Source organism: Plectropomus leopardus, chromosome 19 (assembly GCF_008729295.1).
Source record: "Plectropomus leopardus isolate mb chromosome 19, YSFRI_Pleo_2.0, whole genome shotgun sequence".
NCBI classification, from domain to species: Eukaryota; Metazoa; Chordata; class Actinopteri; order Perciformes; family Serranidae; genus Plectropomus; species Plectropomus leopardus.
The window spans coordinates 19111855-19137381 of record NC_056481.1 but is presented as its reverse complement, the minus strand read 5'-3'; the positions used below and the strand labels follow the sequence as shown (position 1 = coordinate 19137381).

The window sequence follows — 25527 nt, the reverse complement described above, 5'->3', positions numbered from 1 at the left end:
AGTTTTGTCTTTATAATTAAAGTCCTACTTACAACAAGGAAACACTCAGGACTCTTCATTTATACCCAACACAAATCAGCACTTCACTCTGTTTTATTAAAAGGCTCTATTACACATGTAGTTTGTTTGTGGACAGTGTGGCTGCCCTCCGTATGTCCCCTCTGCCTGAAACACAAAAATACAGTCCAGCGTACATTAGATGCTAAGTGACAGGACCCCATCTGGTGGCTGCGTGGGAAACGTGGCTTTAATTTCTCAACATGTTTTTATTTAATTTCTCAACATGTTTTTATTATAACATAAATAGAAATATGCAGCCAGTGATGTTATTTAGACTTAAGTTCATTTAGTCTTAGCTGATGTTATTGCGATCAGAAAAAAAACATCCAAGTGTCAAACTCCTGTTCAGCCTTGATAACAAACACTTAAACTGTTTCTACACACAAGAGACACACAATGCAAACAGAAAAAAAATCTCTTAGATTGTCTGGTTGGAACTAAACAACTTGTTAAATATCATATACACTAAGACATTAAGGTGCATGACCCTGTCCTACCTGTGCCTGTGTTGGGCTTTGGACAGGGCGATGCGTCTCTGAGCGTCCTGCCTGAGCTTCTCCTCTGTCATGTTTCTGGACACTAACTGGTGATGTTCCACAGCGGGGAAGAAGCAGAAGTCTAAGAACTGATGGACGGTCTGTCTCCACAGCTCCACCTCGAGCTGTCTGGTCTGTTCGCCTGCTCCTTCACCTCTGCTCTCTGCAGGAAATATGACACATTATACAAAACATATCTGACCTAACGATGTTTTGTAAAAATATAATCAAAAAAAAACACACCTGCAGACTGAGGTTTCTCTCTGACGGTCGTCTGGACATCTTGTTGACCCTCAGCGGATAATCCTGCCGGCTCACTTGTCTGCGAGAAGATTTATATGTTATTAAACTTGTCCAATAAATAAATAAATTAGGTTTTTTATTCTTTTTTTCTAAGAATGTTAAGGCTGTGGTGTGATTTGTTTGTTTTTAAGATTTTTCTGTATTGGGTACTTTGACTTTTAATACTCAGTATATTTGAAGCTCAAAGGAGTTTTCAAAGACATCAACAGCAGTGGTGAAACAATAGTAAGGAATATTGCCCCCTGGTGGTGTCCTTTGTAAACCATATAACATTTGACTACAGTTCCCACCATGCTCCAGCCAGTTAACAGGTGTGCAGGGTTTTGGGATTGTAAAGGCCTATTTTTCTTTCGTTGGATGCGTTTGAACACCACTTGATTTATTTGAATTACCACACGAGCCTCTGGACCTGAAGCCAGCCGGAAAACACAAACCATGCCATCACAACTGTGAGTAAAGCTGCTGAATAATCTGAAAGATGATGTGCTGGAAATGTCTATGAATACAAGCTGTCAAAAGCAGGACATGTTGAAGAAGCTGCAAAAATACTGAGCTCAGTGCTGGACGAACCTCTGCTGACTCAGGGTTGGAGATGCCATTCATTGTAGCCACCTGGACAGAAATAAACAGTTAAACATCCTTCTTTAGTTTGTTTTCTTGTGCAACTGGACTTTATAGTTTGACAGCAGGCTGGAACAACTCCAGTCCAGACGTCATGATGAACTGGAGAAAGGATCTGACCGACTGAGATAAGCGCTTTGTCTTCTGCAGGGTGTTCTCTGTGGCCTCGACCTCATGTAGATCCCTCCTGGCCTCACTGTCACGGCTGGACTTCTCATCGCCTTCAGACACGACCTGCCGACACTTGACCTCAGCAGAGCCCAGGAGGACCTCAAAAAACTCCAGGAAGGTCATCTAAAGCAGAGATGGAGGCGGGAGGAGAGAAATACACAGAAAACGGTGAGTAAATGAATGAAAGCTGAGAACTAATGATTGCTGTAAAGACAAGGGGCAGACCTGCAGGTCCAGACAGGAGGACAGGTTGGTGGGCTCTGGGCTCTCTGCAGCCATGATCTGCAGCAGTCTGCCTGTGGTCAGCTGATCGTCCAGCAGGTGGAGATCCTGGCAAGTACAGTGTAACAGTAACAGCGTCATCTAGATTTCACTTTTTCATCAAGTCACTCATTAAGTTGAGCAGCACCAACAAGCATTCATGTCGTCTGTTCAGTGTGAATACTGAATCAGACGCAGTTTTTAATGCAGGTGGTGTCTGTGTTGCAGTGTGTCACCTTGAACATCCACAGCAGCTGTCTGCAGCTCATGGTCCGTTCCTCTCTGCAGAGAGACTCAAAGACCTCCCAGCTCGTCTGTAAGTAGCTCACAGACACAGCTGCACAGTCAGGCCTCCTGAACACCAAGCCTGGGCACACACACACACACACACACACACAGAGTTAATATGTGAACAGCTAGAACGGCATCATAGAGAGCTACAGTGAATGTGTGAATCATATGAAGCTCAGCAAGGGTTTCTGTACGCGTTATTTCACACTAAACACACAGAAACACCGAATATAGAAAGAACCTGCAAGCAGACAAAAAAACGTCACTCTTCCTCCACTCTAATTAATCAGTCTGCAGGTTCCTCTGTCTGTCATATAGTGTGTGTGTGTGTGTGTGTGTGTGTGTGTGTGTGAGAGAGAGCGATGTTCTTAGCACCTTTTACATTCTTAGCGTGAGGCAGGATGTTGTCAGTCATCAGTTTGGAGAGGCAGGCTGCCAGGAGGTTTTTCTGAGACCTGCAGGTAAAAGAGTGAACCAAAGAACCAACGTCTGGGACAAATAAGCTGTTGATCTGATAATGGAGCTGATGTAAAGTGAGAATGTGTATGAACCACATTTATAGTTAATGTGAAAGTTTTAATAGTGGTATCATTTAATTCAAAACCACAAATAATCTTATGGAAAAAGTCAGTGGGATTCGTCGTCTGGGAACCATAAAGGTCTCTATAAACCTTGTTAGCCCATCTGATAGTTGTTGAGATATTTTGGTCTGAACCAAAGATGTGAACCAACAGACCGACTGATTTCACCATGGCTAACAGACAGCGTTTCTTGGACACTTTAAAGGTAATAATCATGTGATTCCTTACTGCAGGTCCTGATGGTAGATGTGAAAGGCAACGACCACGAGACAGCTGAGGAGTCTGTTCAGGAGGATGGGGGTGAAAGGAGAGTGGACCTCTGCTGCTGAGGCGTCCTCTGAGACACACACAGGATAAACATAAATGTCCTGTCCTCACACACATATACTGTATGTGTGAGAGGTGGATCCAGTGTGTACCTGTGATCAGATGGTCTATCTGTGCCAGTGTGACGCCGTGATGGTGGACGTGACAGTCTTTGAGGAGACGCCACAGCTGCAGGCGGGACAGCAGGAAGGTGTTATCTGGGGAGGAGGTGTGGCCAAGTCTGCTGTAAAAACTGTAGATGGACCTCAGCTCGCTGTTTTGCCTCAGCACCACAAACTCCACCTGATACACACAAAACACAAACTCACCTACCACACACCGCACAAAATTTCATTAAAAATCATTAAAATAGAGCTTACTTATCAAAAAACTACCAATGGAGGAGGGGAGGTCCCAGGGAGGCAAAGCCCCGAAAGTCCTCAAATCCTAGAAATGCACCTGTATTCACCTGACCCATGTGAATATAATGCAAGTGGCCCCTGGCCTCCTGACATTTTGCAAAAGTGGCCCTTAGACAAAGCTAGTTGGGTATCCCTGCTGTAAGAGATCACATATTGACAGTGAGCCCTGACCTGCTGGCGCTCAGTGCAGCGTTTCCTCTCAGGGAATTTCTCCAGAAGACAGTCGATGTTCAGAGACATGTCTGGTCCTAAGACAGGCGAACCTGCGATGAGACACAATAATGTAACTCTGTGAATGTCATTCCTCCAAGAGGAGCTGATGTTCTGCAGGTGTTTTACCAGACGGAGGAGGAGCTTTAAATCCACTCAACATCTGATCGTCCAAACACTCTCCTACTAAAACACGCCCGTCCTCAGACGTGAATCTTCCCTGTGAACCACACAGAAAAGGAACATTTACATTCATGTGAATCACAGGTGAGCATCATCCTCTGCACCTTCATAACAAATATTTACCACCTTTAATATTTGTTTCTGACTCTGGGGACATGTGTGTATTTACTGTGATTCTGTGACTAACCTTGCCATATTTTTTATCGTTCCTCCACTCCTGTTCATATTTGGCTCCTCCAGCGTAGTAGAAGGTTCCCAGTCCGTGTCTCTTACCCTCAACAAAGTCCCCTGTGTACTGGTTAGTCCGGAAGTACTGGGATCCATCTACTCGCCTCAGGATCCAGCTGTGAGTACCTCTGCCATGCTGACACAGAACAGAAACAGGTTTAACCCCAAAAAATCATAAACACATGTGTTTCCTCTCCCCTTTAGATCCATTTATCAGTGCAGCATTTGATTTGTGCTGAACTGTCCTTTTAAAGGAGGACAAAAATCTATTGTCCTGGAATCAGAGTGATACATGGACCCATGTTGTTGTTGTCAGTGTTGTGCTGTCTGTACCTGGACTCCGTTGTGCCAGGTCCCCACAAACTGTTGAGACAGGGTGATCCAGCTCATGGTCCCCTCTCCATGTCTCTGGTTGTTCTTCCATTCACCAGAGTAAATGTTACCTGACAGGTAGCTGTTAGGAATAAACATGTTACCTGAGAGGCAGCTGTTAGAAAAACACATCATCACCTGCTGACAGTTCAGGTGTTAACTCATGATGTACCCACCGTCTGACTCCCCATCCCTCTCTGCTGTTTTTCAGCCAGTCTCCTTCATACCAGGATGTCTTCTCCTGGTTATAAAACACTGTTCCCTAACACACACATGTACACGCACGCGTGCATACATACACACACACACAACTCATTACACACAAAATAATATATTGTTATTGTTATTAATGATTAAGAGCTAGTGGATCGTATACCTTTCCATGTCTCTGTCCCTGATGCCATTGTCCTGTGTAGGACACTCCGGTCTGTCCACAGGTGTAGGTTCCTGTCCCATGCCGTATCCCATAATACACGTCCCCCTGATAAGAGCTGCCGTCCGGCCAGCTGTAGGAGCCCCGACCCATCGGCACATTGCTCACAAAATCTCCCTGAATCATCAGAAAAACTCACTTATTACTTTATCAAAGCATTTATTATCAGTGGTGGAATGTGTAAAGTGATACTATTTATTACAGTACTTACAACAAACAAATAATACTTTGTTGCTGTACTCAAGTATTTTTTTGAGAGTATTTGTACTTTACTTGAGTTTTTAGGTTTCTGTCAACATTTAATTTGACTTCCCTACATGTCCTGATAAAACATATACTTAAATTGAAAATAAGTATACTTTTTGCATAAAGGCCTGTTTATTTGGGGTTTTTGATGTGGCAGTGAGATCCAGCAACAACTCTCCACACATCCTGCAGATCAAGTAACTCCTGAAACAGCTGAACCCTCCTGGATCATCACACAGTGAATAACAAACCAAAGACAACTAGTTAATGCTGTCTAATGCTATTATGCTGTCTCTGGGCAGCTGTTAACAACTCATTATTTAGAAGCCACAACAAGTTTGTTTCATGTATTATAATGAATGCAGCCTACCTCATATTTCAGTCCTCCTGTCAGTGTGAGGACACCATGTCCATCCATCAGTCCTCTGGAAAATGTCCCCTTAACAAAAAGAAAGACTTTATAAAATAGTTTGATTGATCTGTGTCAATATTAGAGCGTAGAACATTTTCAGAATCGGTCTGAGAGTGCATTTTAAATAAACTGCATTTATGTCATTGCATCACACAAGAGAGCATCAAAACTGACTGAATTTAAAGAAATCAGATGGGGGAAGAGGCTCCCTTTACAGGATTTTTCATTTTTGTGCTCTCAATCAAGAACTTTATTGTCATTATGCAAGCATAATGAAATTGCAAATGATTAATTCTCGGTGGTGTATACTAGTTAAAAGAAGTTATTTGAATAAGGACACATATGTAAGTGATGATAAATAATGAACATAAAGATGTAAAATCCTTTGTACAAAATAAAAGCAATATTATACAAAATATTTACAGCGCTAAGAATAAAGAATATATACAAAAGTGCCATGGTTGTGCAAACATTTGCAGCAGAGAGGAAAGGGTGCAGTGGGCAGGTATGATTTCTATAAAGTGAATATGAAAACTGCACATGCCCAATAGTGGTCATCTCTTCAGTCTTGTTTGGCTGAGATGATGGAGTTAAATGTATTTATTTCTCCCTGTTACTGTATGTTGGTTTGCACATCATCATCAATGCTAAACGCATATTTGAATAGTTAATAATTTTAGATGAATATTATTGCCCGCTGAAATGTATCTGCAGTGGTTTGAAATATTTCAGATATACTTTTAAAACTTTTAAAGCCCCAAAACCAAATCATTTTAAAATTTCAGTCAATGGACAACTATTAAATGTTCTACAACATTTTACAGTAAAATAACACGTGGTTTCAGACAGGTGTTGTATATGTAACAGTGCAGTGAACAGTACCTTGTACATGTGTCCACCTTTAAAATAAGCGACCCCCTGTCCGTGAGGCTGCCCCCCCTCACAGGTGTCTCCCTCATACCTGGACATAAGACACACACGTGTTACACTTCAGATCACAGCAGCATCCTGTGAGCTCCTGATCAGCTCTAAACACTGACTGACCTCTGTATGATGAAGCAGGTGAGTGATGGGAGTTGATAAATGTCCGTCTGCCCCTCTTCATCACTGACAGGATGAAGGTCAGCTGACTGTCTCTCCTCCGCTGTCTCACGCTGCTCCGATTTGACATGTTTATCGGTTTTTATCTTAGTTTTCTTCTTCTCTGTCCCCGGAGCCATTTTACTCCGTTTAACGATGTCAGATAAAACCGTCTCCATGGTAACGGTAAACGATGCTCACAATTACGGCAGCCGTCAGCAGTCAAAAAGGCGATACAATCATAACAAGCACATGAGTACATTTTTAGTAAGTTGTGTTACGAAGAAATAAACCGATTGTTTTTTTTTACTAACAGCATTTACTTACACTTAGGTTCTGAAAATGTTATGCTCTCATATCTATACGAATCGAACTATTTGATAAAGTCTTTTTTTTTGTTTTCAGGAGGACTGATGGACGAACATGGTGTCCTCACACTGACAGAAGGACTGAAATATGAGGTAGGCTATATTCATTATAATAACTGAGACACACAGACTCGACTTCTGCGGGGTGGGGGTGGGTCCCCACACACCTTAAAAAAGGCTCTTTTTGATACTTAAAAATAATTCAAAGGGAAAATGTTAATTTTAGATTAATATTTTTGAATAAAGAATTCCAGTGTGAATCTATTTTCATTCTGAATTCGAAAATATTTAGGGGAGGGTGGTGGACCAATCTAGCCCCAAACTATCACTGATTTGGTAGAAACGGTGATTTAACAAACACATAACAGAAATGACTTCTCTCATTTCTTTATTGGGTATTACATATAAACATACATATAAAAAATATTACCTTCTGATACAAAATACAAATAAAAGAGATATTAAGAAAAACACAGCAGTCACTGACAAGGATCTGAACCAGACAAACATACCTTACATATGTTCATGTCACAGGAAATGATTATGAAAGTTATGTGAATGATGAATAATAACTGCATGATGGTGGTTTAGATATGTCTGAAGACCATAAAGTCCTTCACAGTCTGTATGTAGACAAAAACCATACATCTTCATACAGTTATTATACTTTTATACTATTAAATTTAGCTTATATTTTCAGTCTTTCTCAGTCTTTTACGTATGAGATGTTTAATAGAAATAAAGTGGAACAAAAGCATAGTGTTGAGTCAGATTCAGTCCTGTGAGAGGATGTCCAGGTTGGCGAGGTGTCTCATGGTGGGACGGCCATGAGGACAGTTCCACGGATGTTCGATCTGTCCCATGTGAACCAGGAGCTTCTTCATCTCACTGACACTCAGAGCAGTACCAATCATCACCTGAACGGAGACAAAACATTAAATCATCTAAACAAATGGACACAGGAAAAACATAACATCATGTGTCAGGAAAGTATTATTTTAGTTTGTAACAATGTGGCCTGATTGTAGATATTTAATAAGTACATTTAAGAGACATTTATTTCATTTTGAACACAATATCTGCTGATACCGTTGGTGTGCCAATATTATCGTGCATCCCTGTTTATTATCAGAGTGAACTCACAGATTTGCGACAGGCTCTGGAGGCAAACATCTGCCGGACTCGCGACGGTCGACACATGACCCCCGGGCTGTCGCTCAGCATGAAGATCAGCTCCTCGATGTCTGCAGGACCAAACGTCCAGTTCTTACTGGTGGGCAGCGAAACCAGTTTAACCCTCTCCATCACCTCCGCTGAAGGCACAGGAAACAAAGCAGGTTTAGTGTTTGTAGTACTTCTAACTCATATTTACTGTTTCATAACGAAATGTTCCTACCGTCCTCATCAATGACGAACTCAAAGCCGTTTTTTCTGAAGATCTCGATATTCTCTATCAACACGTTTTCGCTGACGGCGGTCAGCTGCAGCTTCTGAGGACTGCATACACAGAAAAGAAACACAAAAACATGTCAGCAACAAAATAGCTCCAATCAGCACAAGTCCAAATTCACGGGCTGACTCAGGCTCTTACACGATGAGTTTCTGTCCCTGGAGCACGGTGTGCTGCTGCAGCATCTCAAAGTTGTATTTCTCATCTGTGGCGTGCTGGTCGATCATGAAGATGTCCTGGTTGAGTTTGGCGATGATGAAGCCGAGGTTAAACTGTCCGATGACCTCCATCTCTTTGAACATGTCTTTGCTGTGGGGAAGAAAGAAGAATATATTAACACTTTGAGGTTGGGAAGTCCAGCAGGAGTTAGAGGAGTAAACTCCCACCTGATCTCCTTCCTGAGCTCCTCCTCTGCGCTCTGGTTCTCTCCGGGGCTGATCTTGGCTCTGAAGCGTCGGTAGCACAGCTGGTCACCAGCTCTCTGTCTCTGCAGCTCCTCTAACCTCCTTACCTTCACAGCCAGCTCTCCTAAAGAGAACTGCAGAGGCACCGTCCTCTTCTGTATGCAGACTGGAGCGTCCACCGTCCTCTGCTGTTCACACACCGGAGCGTCCACCTTGGAGGAGGACATGTGTTCTGTCGGTGGCGTCTCTGTCCGGGCCCTTTTGGCTTCAGGACTCTTAGGACAGTCCTCAGTGGACGTGCATGGCTCAGTCTTTGACTCTGGGTCCACAGAAACACTGTCACTGTTCTCTGATGTTTCATTTTCCACACCATCAGGAGAGCTGAACTCTGGGTCAAAACTCTGAACATCTGCTGATGTCGTAATGACATCGCAGCCGTCTGCATCACCGTCTGCATCATTGCCTGCATCATTGCCTGCATCATTGCCTGCACCATTGTCTGCATCACTGTTTGACATCCTCCCATACCTGAACCCATCGAGCACAGACTTTCCCACCGAGGAGCCTTTAGCTGGATCTCTGCTGTGTTTCACAGGAGATGTGACACTCGGTTTTCCCTTAAAGAAACTCTGCAGTGTTTTCTGAGTCGGGCCGCTGCTGGCAGATTTCACCGTGCTTGACTTGTTCCCTGAACTGGAGCTGTGGTGACTTGAAAAGGCAGCTTTGAGGCCGGCTAGATTGAGAGATGACTTTGGACTCTGAGTCACTGCTTCCACGTCCTCTCCAGGTTCTGACACGTTCTCAGCAGAGGGGACAACCCGACAGACTTCAGACTCTGACGATGTTTCTGCAGACAGACAGGCGGCAGTCAGAATAAAAACACTGGAAAATCTCTCACTGATAAATAACCGGTCTGTTCGGATCTTACTGGTGCTGAGGCTGGCGCTGGGCGTGTGTTTGCTGGGGATGGGTGTGACGTTTAAGCTGATCTTATTGACTCCGGCCTCGTACATGTTGATGAGAGACGTCTTTAGAATCGCCAACAGGAGTTTCTCCTCCTGAAGGAAAATCTGACGTTTGTCCGGAGTCACGTTCACATCCACACACTCTGGAATAAGAACAGAAATGCTCATGTAGAACAGGAAGTGTGATTCACAAACAGCTATTCAGCAGTTTTTTTTTTTCTTACCAGAGGCCACAGCGATGTTCAGGGCCACAAATGGATACTGGTGTCTGTTGTACATGTGATACACTTCATTCACAATTTTGGTCACCTGCAAAAAAAACCAAAAAGGGATTAAAAAGACTAAGACCACTTCAGTAATAATCAAGACTATGCCTTCATAATAGAAGTTGTTAAAAACTTGAAATACATCTGCTAAAAACCATATTAATGTGTGTCAAAAAGCACTTTTAAACATTTGTAGACTGCTTCTAAATGCTTAAGTGACCTTGAGTGGATCACAGGGTCGGTTGTTGATGAAGAAGAACTGTCTGTCTGTGGTGCTCCTCCCAACTCCGTGGTCTCCTCGGGACACGAACCCTGACATGCTGCAGAAAACAGTTTTCACTCAAAACAAAGAAGAAAAGGACAAACACGCAACTGCCAAACTACAGAGACACTCACGCGAAGAGCTGTTTGGGCAGATCTGCATCTTTGAGTCCATATTCTTCTAGAACGTTCTCTGAAGGAGACACCTGTTGGAACGGCAGCAGACTCTGCAGCTGCACAACACACAGAGGAGACAATGTGAATGTTTAACAAACACAAGAAGTCAGTTTTACTTCAAGATGTGACTGACACGGTTTCTCCTTCAACTCTTCCATTGTGACTTAAATGCCATCAGATTCATTCAGTCAGATTGTAAATAATCTATGTAGTGAATGTTGGGACCTGTTTTGGTCCGAATATGGCCCCAATGTTGTCTCTCATGCCGTGGCTGCCGCTGGTGCTGAGCACCGTGCTGCGTTTGCCCTGCCCGTTCTGATTGGAGCAGGTGATTCTCACTCCTGTGGAGATGATACAGTACGCCTGAAGCACGTGGAGCATCCTGCCGTACTCCTGAAAAACATAAAAAACAAGGATACGTCTGGGATTTATTAAGTCAGCCACTAACTGGCTCTAAACTAAAATATTCAAAAGTATGAAATGAAACTGTAGTTTGTTCTGAAACAGCTGCATTGAACATGCGTTTTGTTATAGTACTTTTTTTTTGAGAATTATTTTAACTTTTCAATTACATATTTCAGTTTCTCAGTGTTTGCATATTTCCTGTTAAAATTCCTCTTATAAATGTTTATTGCATGTTTAATCTGTGCACCAAAAAACAAAGAAAAATTCCTTGTAAGCTGAAACCAGCTTAGCAATAAATCCTTTTCTGATTCTGAAAAGTTAGGTTATATGGTGTTCTCTCACTGTTTCAAATCCTGGATAAGCACTCACATTTACTGGGTTTACTGGGTTTCACACTTAAAGCTCCAGTGTGTAGGATTCCAGAAATTGAATATAATATAATCAGTGTGTGTGTTCTTTTGTTTTCTTAGTGTATAATAAGCTGAAAATAAGAATCGATGTTTTTTCGTTATCTGGGAATAAGCTGTTTATATCTACATAGGGAGCGGGTCCTTGTCTACAGAGATAGCCATGTTGCACCGCCATGTTTCTACAGGAGCCCAGAACAGACAAACCAAACCCTGGCTCTACATAGGGACATTCATATAGTTCTCCTACATCCTGACACACAGGAGAGGTTTTAGAAGTCACTAAATCCTACAGACTGGACCTTTGTGTTGATGATTCATCACATTGAACATTTATATTGTTATAAAACATTTTAAAAGTTTTGCAGGTGGTGTGCTGATGTGCTTTTGATAAACTCAGACATCCGGGTCTTGATACTGAATCCTAACAGAGAGTAAAGCCATTGCAAGACAGTTTTAAAGTCCTCAAATGGACGCAAACGGCTGCTTCAAATGTAGGAAAAAATGTTGAACCAAAGAACTTTGATGCTCAGGAAATTTATCATTAAATGTATGATATTTGTAGTGACACCGCAGCAGAATAAAGCATGCAGAAACCTGAGAGAGAGTCTGACCTTCTTGATGTTGCGCTGGAACTCTTTGTGTCGGACAGGCAGAGTGTAGAAGAGCTGCTGCAGGCTGACCGTGGTGCCCTGCTGACGGGGATGGGCCGACCGCTGCACCAGGTGACCTCTTTGGTCAAACACCAGCTTGGTGCCCACCTGGCTGGACTCATGGCACGTCACCACACTCAGGTCACTGCAGCAGAGCAGGAACATCAGGTGACAGGTAAAAACTGTTTATGTGCCGACTGAACGTGGCTGTTGAAGTGTTTTACCTGAGAGCACACAGAGAGCTGAGGGCTTCACCTCTGAAGCCAAATGTTTCCACGTGGATGAGATCGGAGAAATCCCTCAGCTTCGACGTGTGATGCTTCAATGCTGCGGATCAGACACACACACACAGACTAGGTTTTACTCAAAGATCAGGCAGACTTTAATTAAATATAAACATTAGCAACAGACTTAAAGATCAGGCCAACTCTATAGAGCTGACACTTACTCAGTCCCTCAAAGTTGGCCTCTTCAACTCCTCTGCCGTTGTCTGACACTTCCACCAGTTCAGCTCCACACTCCTTCAGCCTCACATCTGCAACAGAAACATCGCGTTGAAATTTCTGCAAAATCAGTCTCCTGTTGCATTGGACTATAAAACATGGACACCTTGTCAGGTTGACAAAATGATTATTTTGTAGCTGTCATGAGTAACAGATGGATTATTATCTAACACTCTCCAGTCTCATGTTTCAGTTCTTCAAAAAGACAGACAAAAGAACGTGCATTGCTCCTCACCGACGTTTGTGGCTCCTGCGTCGATGCTGTTCTCCACCAGCTCTTTGACAGCAGTAGCCAGAGTCAGCACCACCTGACCGGAGCAGATCTGATGGACCGAGTGCCTGTCTATGGCTCGGATGGCTCCTGCAGGTTCACTGCTGCTCAGAGGAAAACATAATGTTTGACTTTAACGTCTGCTACATTTATATTGGAGCCAGGGTGTCTTGGGTTATCAGAAACTTTTTAAATGCTTTAAAGTACTTTTTAAAGATTATTTTAAACCAAATTTAAGCCCATTTTTTTCTGTTTCAAGCATTGTAGGTCAGTATAAAGGTCAGTATATATGGTTGTGTGCAGATAGAGGTTTTATGTAGGAATATAGTTATTCCTATGAGTTAGGTTCAACTACATTTTGCGCAAATATAAAGTGAAAAGACAGATTTAAGTTCAGTGTCAGGTTTATAGATGTGTTACATCAGAAGTGTAGACTATGTTATGACTTTGAAGGCCTTATATTAATAAAATCTGAACTTACGACATTCCACGCAGGCATCTGCTGATTGCAGCAGTAGATTTATACATGCACAGCCGACAAAAAGAAAACAGAAGTGAGATGTTTTAAGTCCACTGAATCCATTAGGATTTGTAGGAATGTTAGCAGGTGACCTTTAAAAAGTTAAGCTGTACTGAAGTTATAGAGTTGATTGTGATGCCGAACTGTAGAGCGGATCCATATTATTCATGTCAGCAGGTTTATTCTCTGAATATGAGCTGATAGCCTGACGTCACGGAATTACGTTAATACGTGTACATAATAAGTACAGACACTGGTACAGATTTTTCAGTAAAGCGTGGCACGGGTTTAAATAAACCTTTATGACAACAGAGGGGACTTGGCCAAATATGTAATGAGTGTCTTAAGGTGAGAATAACATGGTGTAAATTCGTTGCAGCCAAGTGAAAGTGGACAAATAACGTTACTCTGTTGGCTAACAGTTAACTTACCAAGCCTCAGACATCCTTAACTGGAGGAATTAATCCAAAAGTTAAAATGTGACTGAATGTAAAAACAAAAAACATCTAACAGGTCACCGTTCACACAAATGGAGCCAGTTTGTTTTCGGGATAAAACGCTTCACAGCATCATTTTGTAAACACACTACATTGAAGTTGTAGCGCGCACTGCGCAGAGTGTTCGCGAGCTTCAGCCACGCGCCACACTGCGCAGATTCATTATTATAATAAATAACATCGAATTTGTAAAACAGACAACCGGAAAACACACAGAGTGTTGATACCAGCGTCAGAAATCATATCCATGTGTGAAAATTTTGTTTTATGAAAAACTTCGTAGTATTTCATCACCAAACTGGAAGCTGTGGCGTAACTTTGGACCCAGGCACCGTCTGCATTTACTTCATATAGTAACAAACGAATAAATGGCTTTTTATTTCAGGGTTAATGGTTTGAATCTGTGCTACTAACATTATAATACAAAACAACACCGGTGTTGGTGCTAGTCTGTGAGTTTGAGGTACATTTTCATCATTTATTATTGTTGTAACTGAAGCAGCTCCATTGTCAGACGGTCCCTGTGCAGGTCTGTTCATCATGGCCGCCGCTTCTGACTCCGTATGGAAACAAATGTCCGCTACTGGTGCTGTTATTACAAATCTCTGACAGATTCACACGATGTAAACACTTCGGGAAGGAGAGATTAATCGTGACGGAGCTTCCTGCAGACATGAGCCGACTGTTAGCGTCTTAAAATTTGATCTTTGTTTTGTCGAGTCATTAGTTTTCATAAATAGGTGTAATAATGTTAAATTCAGCGTGTAAGAGCAGCGGACTGAACATGGAGGAAAGCTCTGGAAGCGGCAGCAAGAACCTGTTGGTCCTCAGAGACATTAAACCCGTCAGTAGGACACATCAGGGACAGGGACAGAGTGATATTGTTAGTAACTTCAGTCTGCTACACCAGAGTCAGAGCCTGCTGTCTGTGGCCGGAGAGGAAGAGGAGGAGGAAGAAGTACAGTTTGACAGTAAGATTATTTTATTCTTCTTCTGGGTCATTATAATGTTTACTGTTGGTTATCTACATCGTCTGACACTATGACACCAGAATAAAGGAGTTATAATCTATTTATACGATCAGACAGGGGCGTAGATGAAGTTAGGGGGCCAGTGACCCCAGTATCTCTCAGCCCCCTCCATGGGATAACACCTAATTTTGGAGGTGAACAGGATCATCATCAGTTCAGCTCTGAGTGCTTTATGTTGGACCCATTTTTTTCATATACAGAACAAAATAGACCTCAGAGACAAAAACATAGTTGCGGTGATAGTCAAAGTTATCTAAGAAGGTAAGACTGCAGAGAGGAAACACTGATTATATGATGTTTGATTTTAGTAGGAGTTTGTTATATGATATATAAGGTGAAAAAGAAACTAAATGTGTGTTTTGTGCCACAAGAAGAAAACTGAACCCCTGCTTCCTCTCTCTCATTGTTTCTGTTTTTATGTTTCGTCCTCAGTGTAGACATAAAACAAATGCGAAAGCTTGTTGTACTTTTCAGATTGCAGTGGGGTAGAGTGGGAGAATGAAACATACAGAGTTATTTAATTTAGAACAACACATATTGTAGTTTTGTTCAGACAGAAACTCTTAACTCTGACAGTCCTCTGTTAACCAAAAAGAGGAAGTTGTACAGAAAAAGACATCCTCTATCAGCCCTTGCAGCAGAAAAGCATAATTCACCCAGTTCAGGAAATATATCTGCACCTGGAGACTTCAGAGTTTTAATACCAGCATTTAATAACAGCACTTTCTGTTCAGGTGTCCAGTCTTTTCCTTAACTTTGGACAGTATGTCCTCCTATTAAGGCCACAATAACGTCCTTGTGTTGCACAGACTGTTACAAGTGTGCAGACTTTAAACTCTGTGTAAACTCTTCTTCAATTATAGACATAATAACCGCCTGATCAAAGATTTTCCTCCATATTTAATAGACACAGTACAGTCCTGTCTCTGCTGTATAAAGAGAAATCATGAAAAACCTGTGTAAGGCCTCTGAAGTTGTCTGATAATGCAAATAAAGTAGATTTCTCCCAAGAGGACTATTGCATTTTAATGTTGGAACAACAATGAGGTCAAAACCAAAAAATATACCAGAGTATATGAATATTAGAGGGAGGTCTTTCTGTACAGACCAGCCCTGATCAACAGGCTTAAAGAGGCTGTGCAGTCACCTGATATACAGTACAGGGCATTTATAAAGAAGGAGGAGCAGAGTATGCAGACTAAAAATATAACTCAAAGCAATGCATGTTGGGATATCCAGGTTGTTTCCTTCCAGTATGAGTCTTAATACTTCATGTCCCATGATGCTGTTTGACAGCATCTTTCATTGGACCCCCCCACCGTGTCTGTTAAATGTCTTTCAGACTGCATGCTCGCAGTTTGTGAAGTTGATCTGGAGTCAAACTCTGGATCACCCCGATGACATCATCAGGGACCTTTTCTGGCAGTTGCAGCTGTCGAATCAGTTTGCATGGGTCATCATGATGCAAGATCATGTCACATTTGAGTTCAGCCTCAGAACAAGGCCAGACCTGCTCCTCCACACATGCTGTAGTATCATGAAATAAGAGGCAGCTCCTTTAAGAATCAGAAATACTTTATTGATTCCCCGGGGTAAACTGTGTTTTATTACAACATGGAGAATTAAGAGATACAGTAATAAGAAATACAGTAATAGTAAACAATTAGCACTAGTATGCAAACATTTAAACCTTTTAAAAATAAAGTATGTGTGATATACTGAGTGTGTCAATGTGTGAAAATATAGATGTTTCAGCCTGGTCATGTGTTTACAGTCAGTGTGTGGGCACAGTAGGCGGAGGGGGCTGCCGTCTGCTGCACCAGCCTGATAAGCATTACTGCTATACACGCCCCCTCAAGTACAGACAAGATGAGCGCATTTTGAGGTGAGCTGATCATCAGATCAGCTCTGAGTGCTTCATATTGGACCAAAACAATTTTTCATATACAGAACAAAATGGACCTTGGAGACAAAAACATAGCTGCGATGATAGCTAAGGTTATCGAAGAAGGTAAGACTGCAGAGAGGAAATACTGTGGTTATGCGATATTTGATTTTAGTGGGAGTTTGTTATGATGTATAAGTTTAATAGAAGCTAAACGTGTGTTGTGCCACTAGAACAAAACTGAACCCCTGCTTCCTCTCTCTCATTGTTTCTGTGTTTATGTTTTTTGCTCAGCTTCAGACACAGATAATAACCGTGAGGTGCTGATGGCTGGTAAACATTATCCATCCATTCAAGAGTTTGCCTCTGCGATCCCCAACCACCTCCTGCTGGGCTCCCTGTTGGAGCACCTCTGCTTCGTCTACGAGAGCAACCCAGCTCGCTCACGGATGCTCTTTAAAGGTACAGACTGAGTGTGGTGATGGTACACAGTCCCACCTGCAGGCATTGTTTGTGTTTTTTTTTCATTAATATTTTATTGAACCTTTTTGCAATCAAAAAATGTCACCTATGTCCTTAAATCAAATAACTCCTATACATGTATATAAACAATAATAAATCACCAAATAAAATAATAATAATTATTATTAAAAAATTTAATATAAGTAATTTATTTAAGTAATTCCAAGCAAAAAACACAAACAAAACGAAAAAATAAAATTAAAAAAAAACATAAAAACCTAATCCATATTTCTAAATAGTCTTCACCGCATCTGGAGATTATTGTTGATTTGATGTTCCTCTTCCAGTCATCGGTCAACGTCTGGCAGCCATGAACCTCCTCTCTCCTCTGGCCGTCAGTGATGAGTTCAGCACCGTCAGACTGCAGCACAACCGAGCCTTCACCGAGCTGCTGCACGCTGCCAGCTCCTCACTGTACCCACAGGTAAGTGCACTAAACACCACTGCGTTTTCAGTTTGGGACTATAAAAAAGACTTGTCAATAAGAGTATTGATCAAAACATGGTAAAATGTAGTGTTAATTGTCACCATGGTCACAGTTGGGTTTCTGTGTTTCTCTGCAGGGTCAACCAGGTCTGGGCTCAAACGCACACAGTGCTGCTCACAGGTACGCTCAACTCTGAACAGTTTTGGGGGTTTTTCAGCTTTATTGGACAGGACAGACTTTAGAGTGAAAGGGGGGAGAGAGAGGGGAAGACATGCAGCAATGGGGAAACTGATGGAGGCAATGTTAGAAAAGCAGCTCCTGTCTTAAGTTAGCTACAAATACGTATAGATTTTTTTCTTCAATGGAGTCTGGTGGCTTTTAGGAGAGCGTAGACAGATATAGTGGCGCTTCAGTTTGCCATTATTAAGGGGCTTTTTGACTACAAGGCAAAGTGCTGAAAATATTCTTAACATAGTGTACACTTAAAGTAATATTTATTCAGTCCCTAAAGTCCCAAAACATGATAGTTTATTGTATATGTGGGTACAAGTTATTATATTGTGCACACAAGATAAATTAGTATCACCTTCAGGACTTAAGAAGCTCCCTTGACATTATTTTTTTAGGTTTCTAAATATGGTATCGCTGCCCACATACTCAGCAGTACACTCTTTAGCTTCTGTGTCATTACTTCTGTCTGCTTCTCCAAACTTGGGGTGTGCCAAATGTCATCTATTACAGGTAATACACTGACTGTGGATATGTATGTCTTATGAAACTATTAAAAAGATTTCAACAGTCCCTTTAAATGAAAGACATCATTTTTTTTTGCTCTCCCTCAGATTGAAGGAGGGACTGTTTCAGGCGCAGACATCTCGGTATCTCAGTGAATTTGAAGAAGTGTGCAGACTGGGAAAAGGATCATATGGAAATGTTTTTAAGGTATTTTGTTTTTTCCTGTCCTGTGCTCCTCCTCTAAAGAAAAAGTGACGTTGATCATCACCGTCATGCTCTCTGTGGCATCTTCTCGTAGGTCAGGAACAAACTGGACTCACAATTTTATGCTGTGAAGAAAATTCTTATCAAAAAAGTTTCAACAGATGACTGCATGAAGGTGAGCCATGATCAGAGTTAGAGCCTCTTGACATCCAGAAATAACAGACCAATGATTATTGTTTTATCAATCATATGCAAAGATATAATAGAGAAATAATAATATTAATAATAATAATATGTGTTTGTGTGCAGGTCTTGAGAGAAGTCAAAATGTTGTCCAGCCTGTTGCATGTAAACGTTGTGGGTTACCACACAGCCTGGATGGAACATGTTCAGCCTGCAGCACCACGTCAGTATCTAACTGTTGGATTTGTCGTTTTTCAATAACAGCAACTTTCTTTTATCACAAGAGAAGATTAATGTGAGAGACATGTCTCTCTTGTAGATACAGAGCCTCTCCTGCCTGCTCTGGAGTCACCTGGACAACAGGACAGGTAGGACGTGTGTCCAGCTCATCTGAAATCAACACCATTGCCTGTCATTGTATAAACCACATCATGTGTTTAAAGGAAATAATCAGCATATTTATTTATTATGGAATTAATTGTACATTAATTGTGCAAGTATTCATAGACAGCTGTTACCTCACTGCGTCCCACCAAATAAAATGATAATATTTTGTCCGACAACACTAAATCTGTCTCCACGCTTTGTCCCTAACAAATAAATGAAATATGTTTTTTTTGTTGTTGTCAGTAGTGATGAGAGTCCTGACAGCAACAGCAGCAGCTCGTCCATCGTGTTTGAGAGCCTCAGTCAGAGGACAGACTCTACCTCCAGAGAGACCGAGCCCGTCAAATCTATAGTCCCAACCCAAGAGACGGGACAGGTGGTGTGTCCCAAAACCATGCGTCGTATTCCCAAAAACTACGTCCCCTGCGTGTTCCTGGGAAAGGGAGGTCCCTCGACGACCACCAAATGTCCCGCCATGGGGTGGGACAGTTCCGTGCTGCTGGAGGACGAGTCCGGCAGGAGCAGCATTGAACTCAACAACAACTCCTGCATTGACAAGGACTTCCAGCAGTTGGCTGACAAACGCACAACAAAGATTAATAAAGAGGTATGTTCTCAAAGGGACAGTTCACTCCAAAATCTTCAACTACATATTTTCACTCTTTGCCGTAGAGCTGTTTATCAGCGTTTACAGTTTTGATGTGAGTTTTTGGAGAAATCGGCTGTAAAGATGTCTGCCTTCTCTCCAATATAATAGAACTTGATTAAAAAAAAAAAACAACTTATAAGCAGAAATCCTGAGCAGGTTACTCAAGATAATTGTCACACCTTGTTTCATGTAAGAACTGTTTTCTTTTCCACCAAAACTAACGCTGCGCAAAAAGAAAACGTGCATTTACCGCTAGCTCACCTAGCACCACTGAGCTAGTTAACATTACATTACAGATAATGTTTGTGCTCGCTGTCATGAGCACAACCCGTTGACTTCCTTCTGCGCAGTGATATATTTGACGGGTGTAATTTGATTAGAAAAAAAAAGTCCTCCATGAAACTGCTCCCAACATGTTATGTGAGTTATCTTTAGTAACCGGGTCATGATTTCTCCTGCTGAGTTTTTCAAATTGATTTTATTTGGCTCTAGTTCCATTATATTGGAGAGAAGGCAGACATCTCTACGGCCTAACACCTAACAGCTCACACTAAAACTATCTACTTTTATAAACAGACCGACACAGAAGAGGAGACATGATTTTGGGATGAACTGTCCCTTTAAAGAAGCCTTCAGTGCTCAACGTGGAATCGTACCATGTATTGTTTCCATGTGACAAATGATTACAGATAAAGATTGAGATGTTTTACAGCTTACTAAAAGCAAAAATGTTGCTAATTCTTTTTAAATGTACATTTGTAAAAAAACAGTGTAAAATTTTCACCAGGTGCAGTTCCACCTCATGCTCTACATCCAGATGCAGCTGTGTGAGCGCTCCCTGAAGGACTGGATCTCTGAGAGGAACGCCACACCCAAACACACCTCAACAGGTAACTCTTTAAAACATGTGCTAGTTTACAATATGGTGTTTTTCCATCACAGATTATAAACAGTTATATAAAATCAATACATTGTACCTTTTTGTTTTCAGGTCCTTATGGATGTGTTGATGTTGAACACACACGCAGCCTGCTGAGGAAGATCCTTGAAGGAGTAGAGTACATTCACTCCAGAGGAGTCATGCACAGAGACCTGAAGGTGAGGTGCTTTTATTTGATGATTTTATTTGGTTATCTCTGCAGCAAACAGTCCTGCTCAGTCTGTACTGTCACACAGGTGTCATATGGGAGTCATATCTATTGAATCATGAAAAGAGTCCTGTTCAGAATCGGTCACAAAGGGAATGTGTAAATCCTCCCAGTGGTTGAACACAAAGTCATAGAGCTTCTCAGGAAGGACTTTTCTTAGCTCCTCTCCGTTTCCTCCGACGTGTTTTAGATAAATGTGTCTCTTGCAGAGATCCTGCAGCCTCCTCGGCTGCTGAGTTAGTGTCAGCAGCTGCTCTCTCTGTTGGTAGAAACAAGGCAGCGATAGAGTGGAGGGCAGGAGGCCCTGTTGGTTGTAGACGGTGAGCGGGGAGGTGAGGCTGAGCAGTTTGAGCAGCAAAGAGCTGTTCTTGACATTGGGCTTGTGGTTCAGGAACAGGAACAGACAGTTCTCCCCCGCTCCGCTCAGCTTGTTGATGTCGGCACCGTACCTGAGCAACAGCTCTACCGGCTTCTCGTTACCAACGCTGCACGCCTCCTGTAGAGGCGTCAGTCCGGCTTCGTTCATTGCGTCGACCTCAGCACCGCGCCCCAGCAGCTCAGAGATGCAGCTGATGTCGTTCTCCAAGGTTTTAGAGGTCTTCATCGCCATCGCCATGGCAGCCAGGTGCAGAGGAGTGTTTCCAGAGTGCCTCACTCTCTGAAAATCAGTCAAGATCAGCCTCAGTTTAGTGCTCATATTTCAACATGCTCTGAAGACACAGTAAAAGCGCAGGTGGAAAACAATACAAACCATGTTGATATCTGCTCCCTCCTGGATCAGACTGGTCATCACGTCCTTATGGAGGATCCCAGCAGCCATGTGCAGTGGTGTCATCCCACTGCTGTCCACAGCATTAACATCAGCGCCATAACTAGACAGGATTTGGACAGCAGAAGGAGCCATGTGGCGTATTGACAGGTGGAGAGCTGTCTGCCGACTCCCCTCCACCTGCACAGTAAGCATTTCACAAGGACTGGTAAAGAGATATTTTACAGACATCACTGATGACTCATCCCTGTTGAGTTTCACAGAGAGGAGCTTAAATTAAAAGGTCTGTACTCAGATTTTCTGTGTAATAAAGTTTTGACCTCTGCATTGATATTGACGCCACGCTCACAGAGGAGCTGTAGACATGCCTCTGCCTGCTGACGCATGCCCATCACAGCTGTTTGGAACTTTGAAGGTGGATTTTGCTCGGCGGCCAGGATGCTTGGCCATCCAGCGATCACCAGGTGCAGAGCAGTTTGTCCGAGCTGGTCCCTGAGACACAGGCAGAGGCAGAGACAGTTCTGCAGATAATTAGAGATATGAGGACGTAGTGACAGGCGAGTTACTTAACTGGGAGCCACTTTGCATGAGTTGACAGCAGCTGAAACAGGAAGTCGACTCTGACTATGCATGTGGTCTTCCTTGTTTGAGGAAATACACTAGACTGAGTTTTTATGTTTGATCTTCTGATAGAAGCACCGCCTCTCTGTGGTGTAGATGGGCGTGTTGTTTGGTGTTGATGTGTGTGTCCGGGTGTGTGTTTGTGCATACCTCAGCTCAGGGTCTGCCCCTGCAGACAGCAGGATTTGCATGCTCCTCAGTCTCCTGTAAGAGGCAGCCAGATGAAGGGGACGGCTAGGGTGCCCCTGAGGCAAGACAAGACCAGACAGGACAAACTGGAAAACTGCATAACACAAATACGTTGCAGCCTTCAAACACTGCAGGAATACCTTTTTTTTTTACACTTTTATTTTCCCGAATCAAATGATCGGAGCATTATAGAATGAGACTACTGTAAGTAACCATTAGCTTCTTGTAGTTGTCACTGTCTATATGGTTTGGTGAAATTACAATATAAAAGATGTGACATGTTTGCGTCATGTGATAGCTTAAAACTTACATTTTTGACAAGTTTCAGTTCTCACTAGTCATTTGAAAAGTTGTTTTGTTGTATTTACCTTCCAGAAGACTTCTCGCGGTGCACCGCCTTGTATCTCAAAGAGGAAGTTGCTCCCATACTTTTTGGACATGTCTTGTATCCGTGCCACGTCTTGGTCCATGATTGCAGTATAGAATTCATAGTTGTGAAAGTTGACGGTGTTAGTACTCTTTTCCTCATGTTCCCCGCTCTCCTCTGACATGGCCAAGCATCGCAGCCTCCCTGCTGTGTGTGTGTGTGTGTTTGTGTGTGTTCAGTCTGTCAGGAGGTGTGATACTGCTTCAAAGCTGGTTCTTCTGGTTTGTTTGCGCAGCCGTACTTCTCTCATCACACAGAGGGAAACATTTAAATGTTACATCCGTTTTCTGTGTTTTCTCTCAGCCTGATTTCATCATAGTGGTTTGACAGTTATGAGTTTGAGTTTGATGTGAGGCCTTCCTGTCCCTGCTGATAACTTGTTGCTGGTGCGGGGCCTTTTATGGGGACTGCATGGTGTCACCCTGCTGCTGAGAAACTTACAGATCGATAAAGATCTTCACCAATCCATCTTTAAAAAAAAACTCAACAAATAAAGTTCAGTTTTTCCAATTTTGAACTTTATGTGATGAGAAGATAGCTGCTCTCCTCTCACATGCAAAAACCCTAAACTTTTGCATCTTTACACCATCTGACATATGGAACTGATTTTTTGTTTTTTTTCCACACAGCCGAGGAACATTTTCCTGCACGGTCACGACTGCCATGTTCGGATCGGGGACTTTGGTTTGGCCTGCAGGGATCTGATAATGGACGACCATAAAAGCAGCAACTCCTCCAGCTCTGGTAAGACTTTCCCGCTCTGCTCATACCTCACAGAATCACCACTTGATGGCGCTGTTAGATTTAAAGTCACATCTCTGTTGTGTTTTGCAGATTGCTCACACACGACAGGAGTCGGCACCTTTGTGTATGCTGCACCAGAACAGCTAAAAGGCTCCCAGTATGACTCAAAGGTAAATACAGTCACACTCCCTCAATGATGACGTATCCACATATAATTAAATGGAGTTGCTGTTTTTTTATAACTTAGCAACTTGGTCATTTTATTTAGTTATTTACTTAATCCTTTATTTAAATGGGAAGTCTTGTTGAGATTAGTATCTCTTCCTCAAAAGAGAGCTGGTTACAAAATAACATCTACAGTTCAAACATAGACAGATACTCAAGTACAACCTTTTAAAATGTTCACATGGAATACAAGAGTGTAAATTTCATAGTTTATTCCATATCTACACTGCATAGTATTTAAAGCCATGTTTTTAAAGTTCAGTGTGAACAAGAGGTACAGCTCATGTTAAGATGTCCTGAGACCTGACACTGTAATTACTGTGTTTGAATGCAACCAGAGCAGAGGTAACTTGGGATTTTTTGCAACAGAGCTATACCTGTTTTGTCATCAATCTTTATTATCGTCATCTCTTATAACCTTTTTTTGATCAAACCATATTTGTTATGTTGTTCCTCTCCCAGTCAGACATGTACAGTGTGGGAGTGCTGGCTCTGGAGCTCTTCCAGCCCTTTGGGACTGAGATGGAGCGGGTCCGGACCCTTGGGGACCTGAGAGAGGGGAAGATCCCTGACTTGTTCTGCCAAAAATGGCCTGTCCTGACCAAGTACATCATGAAGCTGATGAGTAAAGAGCCTGCTGCGCGGCCCACAGCCAGCCAGCTCCTACAGAGCGAACTCTTCTGCAGTGAAGACATTGTATGTTTAGATAAAAATGGATAGTTTTTTATCTTCAAAGACTTTTTGTGCTATGAAAAAAAAATACTCATCTACGAAGTATCTGGAAACAAATGTAAATACATTTGGGATTACTTGTAATGTGCAGCTTTTTTTTTTTGAGTGTATATCTGCTGAATGTGTGACCAAAAGGTTAAGACTGAACAACACGTGCATCTGCAGAACAGTTCCTGATAATAATAGTAATTACCAACTGAATTTGATATTTTTGTATTTCCTCCTCAGGTGATCCATGGTTTGCAGAAAAGAGTTGAGGAGCAAGAAGAGGAGATCCTGCAGTTGAGGAGACAGATCAGTCGGCTTCGGAGTGCAGAGGCTCATTTCTCTGAGTCGGACATCAGCTGAGCCTTAAATACCCTCTACAGACTGACAAAACTTGATTTATTTTACCATTGATGTACGGTGGTACATGTGATAGAGCGTGTGTGTGTGTGTGCGTGCGTGTGCGTGCGTGCGTGCATGTGTGTATATATACCTGGATGTAAGAGTGCAATTATTTATCTTATTAAGCTGTTCAATAAAACCTGTACCTGCTACATCCTGCAGGATTTCTGAGAGGCAATATGTGATTACTTTTCATTTGAAAGAAGCACACTGACAACAAATTGAAAATGTGACCTAGAAACAGAGTTGCCAGTGTGTTTTATGATTTTGTGCACCTGAAGAAGAAGCTGCACATTGTCAGCAAACTGAAAAACAACTGTGGACACAATCAGCCTCCTAATTCTGATTTTACGGGGACATCGGCACATTTATTTCCGTGTATGGATGTTCAGACAGGTA

General features: G+C 42.2%; 4 protein-coding genes across 8 annotated transcripts; 1 reads left to right on the top strand and 3 right to left on the bottom strand.

The window, feature by feature from the left end:
• Nucleotides 1-56: 56 nt before the first annotated feature.
• rsph10b (radial spoke head 10 homolog B) lies at nucleotides 57-6895 on the bottom strand. The gene is made up of 19 exons (XM_042508270.1): nucleotides 6681-6895; nucleotides 6519-6597; nucleotides 5595-5663; nucleotides 4922-5095; nucleotides 4722-4807; nucleotides 4507-4627; nucleotides 4133-4309; nucleotides 3892-3982; nucleotides 3724-3815; nucleotides 3244-3433; nucleotides 3053-3161; nucleotides 2619-2698; nucleotides 2189-2319; nucleotides 1917-2021; nucleotides 1641-1814; nucleotides 1470-1511; nucleotides 840-918; nucleotides 558-759; nucleotides 57-165 (listed from the first exon to the last, which is right to left on the bottom strand). The coding sequence occupies exons 1-19, from the start codon at nucleotides 6893-6895 to the stop codon at nucleotides 84-86; spliced, it is 2298 nt and encodes a 765-aa protein (XP_042364204.1). The 3' UTR covers nucleotides 57-83.
• A 599-nt stretch (nucleotides 6896-7494) lies between these two features.
• pms2 (PMS1 homolog 2, mismatch repair system component) lies at nucleotides 7495-13956 on the bottom strand. Its single transcript, XM_042507920.1, has 15 exons — nucleotides 13798-13956; nucleotides 12811-12950; nucleotides 12521-12607; nucleotides 12297-12399; nucleotides 12034-12217; nucleotides 10833-11000; nucleotides 10566-10663; nucleotides 10390-10489; nucleotides 10128-10212; nucleotides 9867-10046; nucleotides 8921-9785; nucleotides 8676-8843; nucleotides 8481-8581; nucleotides 8228-8397; nucleotides 7495-8001 (listed from the first exon to the last, which is right to left on the bottom strand). The coding sequence occupies exons 1-15, from the start codon at nucleotides 13809-13811 to the stop codon at nucleotides 7858-7860; spliced, it is 2607 nt and encodes an 868-aa protein (XP_042363854.1). The 5' UTR covers nucleotides 13812-13956; the 3' UTR covers nucleotides 7495-7857.
• Nucleotides 13957-14398: 442 nt separating this feature from the next.
• On the top strand, nucleotides 14399-25385 carry eif2ak1 (eukaryotic translation initiation factor 2-alpha kinase 1). 5 transcript variants are annotated; one of them, XM_042508065.1, is made up of 15 exons: nucleotides 14399-14834; nucleotides 17074-17241; nucleotides 17589-17725; nucleotides 17865-17908; nucleotides 18571-18670; nucleotides 18762-18842; nucleotides 18977-19073; nucleotides 19176-19218; nucleotides 19484-19844; nucleotides 20674-20776; nucleotides 20878-20984; nucleotides 23670-23784; nucleotides 23875-23954; nucleotides 24472-24705; nucleotides 24970-25325. In XM_042508065.1, exons 1-15 carry the CDS (start codon nucleotides 14612-14614, stop codon nucleotides 25087-25089), a joined length of 2013 nt encoding a protein of 670 aa, XP_042363999.1. In that variant the 5' UTR covers nucleotides 14399-14611; the 3' UTR covers nucleotides 25090-25325. The 5 variants fall into 5 exon arrangements, with proteins under 5 accessions (XP_042363999.1, XP_042363998.1, XP_042363997.1 ...); XM_042508064.1 differs by having other exon boundaries at nucleotides 19481-19844; XM_042508063.1 differs by having other exon boundaries at nucleotides 19170-19218.
• Nucleotides 20990-23663, bottom strand: LOC121958897 (ankyrin repeat domain-containing protein 61-like). Its single transcript, XM_042508067.1, has 5 exons — nucleotides 22982-23663; nucleotides 22575-22669; nucleotides 22124-22295; nucleotides 21786-21983; nucleotides 20990-21692 (listed from the first exon to the last, which is right to left on the bottom strand). Exons 1-5 carry the CDS (start codon nucleotides 23162-23164, stop codon nucleotides 21066-21068), a joined length of 1275 nt encoding a protein of 424 aa, XP_042364001.1. The 5' UTR covers nucleotides 23165-23663; the 3' UTR covers nucleotides 20990-21065.
• Nucleotides 25386-25527: the final 142 nt, after the last annotated feature.

What these genes read in the sequence shown, in the direction of transcription:
- rsph10b (XM_042508270.1), bottom strand. Translation starts at nt 6,895, where the DNA reads ATGGAGACGGTTTTATCTGACATCGTTAAACGGAGTAAAATGGCTCCG. An exon ending in GAGGGATGGGGAGTCAGACG is followed by an intron (nt 4,628 to 4,721) that starts GTGGGTACATCA and finishes TATTCCTAACAG; the next exon opens with CTACCTGTCAGGTAACATTT. An exon ending in TCACGCTAAGAATGTAAAAG is followed by an intron (nt 2,320 to 2,618) that starts GTGCTAAGAACA and finishes GTGTGTGCCCAG; the next exon opens with GCTTGGTGTTCAGGAGGCCT.
- pms2 (XM_042507920.1), bottom strand. An exon ending in AGCTCTCTGTGTGCTCTCAG is followed by an intron (nt 12,218 to 12,296) that starts GTAAAACACTTC and finishes GCTCTGCTGCAG; the next exon opens with TGACCTGAGTGTGGTGACGT. An exon ending in GAGCTCAGGAAGGAGATCAG is followed by an intron (nt 8,844 to 8,920) that starts GTGGGAGTTTAC and finishes TCTTCCCCACAG; the next exon opens with CAAAGACATGTTCAAAGAGA.
- eif2ak1 (XM_042508062.1), top strand. Translation starts at nt 14,612, where the DNA reads ATGTTAAATTCAGCGTGTAAGAGCAGCGGACTGAACATGGAGGAAAGC. An exon ending in GGAAGAAGTACAGTTTGACA is followed by an intron (nt 14,835 to 17,073) that starts GTAAGATTATTT and finishes TTTTTTGCTCAG; the next exon opens with CTTCAGACACAGATAATAAC. An exon ending in CAGCAACTCCTCCAGCTCTG is followed by an intron (nt 23,785 to 23,874) that starts GTAAGACTTTCC and finishes TGTGTTTTGCAG; the next exon opens with ATTGCTCACACACGACAGGA.
- LOC121958897 (XM_042508067.1), bottom strand. Translation starts at nt 23,164, where the DNA reads ATGTCAGAGGAGAGCGGGGAACATGAGGAAAAGAGTACTAACACCGTC. An exon ending in GGGGCAGACCCTGAGCTGAG is followed by an intron (nt 22,296 to 22,574) that starts GTATGCACAAAC and finishes CCTGTGTCTCAG; the next exon opens with GGACCAGCTCGGACAAACTG. An exon ending in AGGGAGCAGATATCAACATG is followed by an intron (nt 21,693 to 21,785) that starts GTTTGTATTGTT and finishes ACTGATTTTCAG; the next exon opens with AGAGTGAGGCACTCTGGAAA.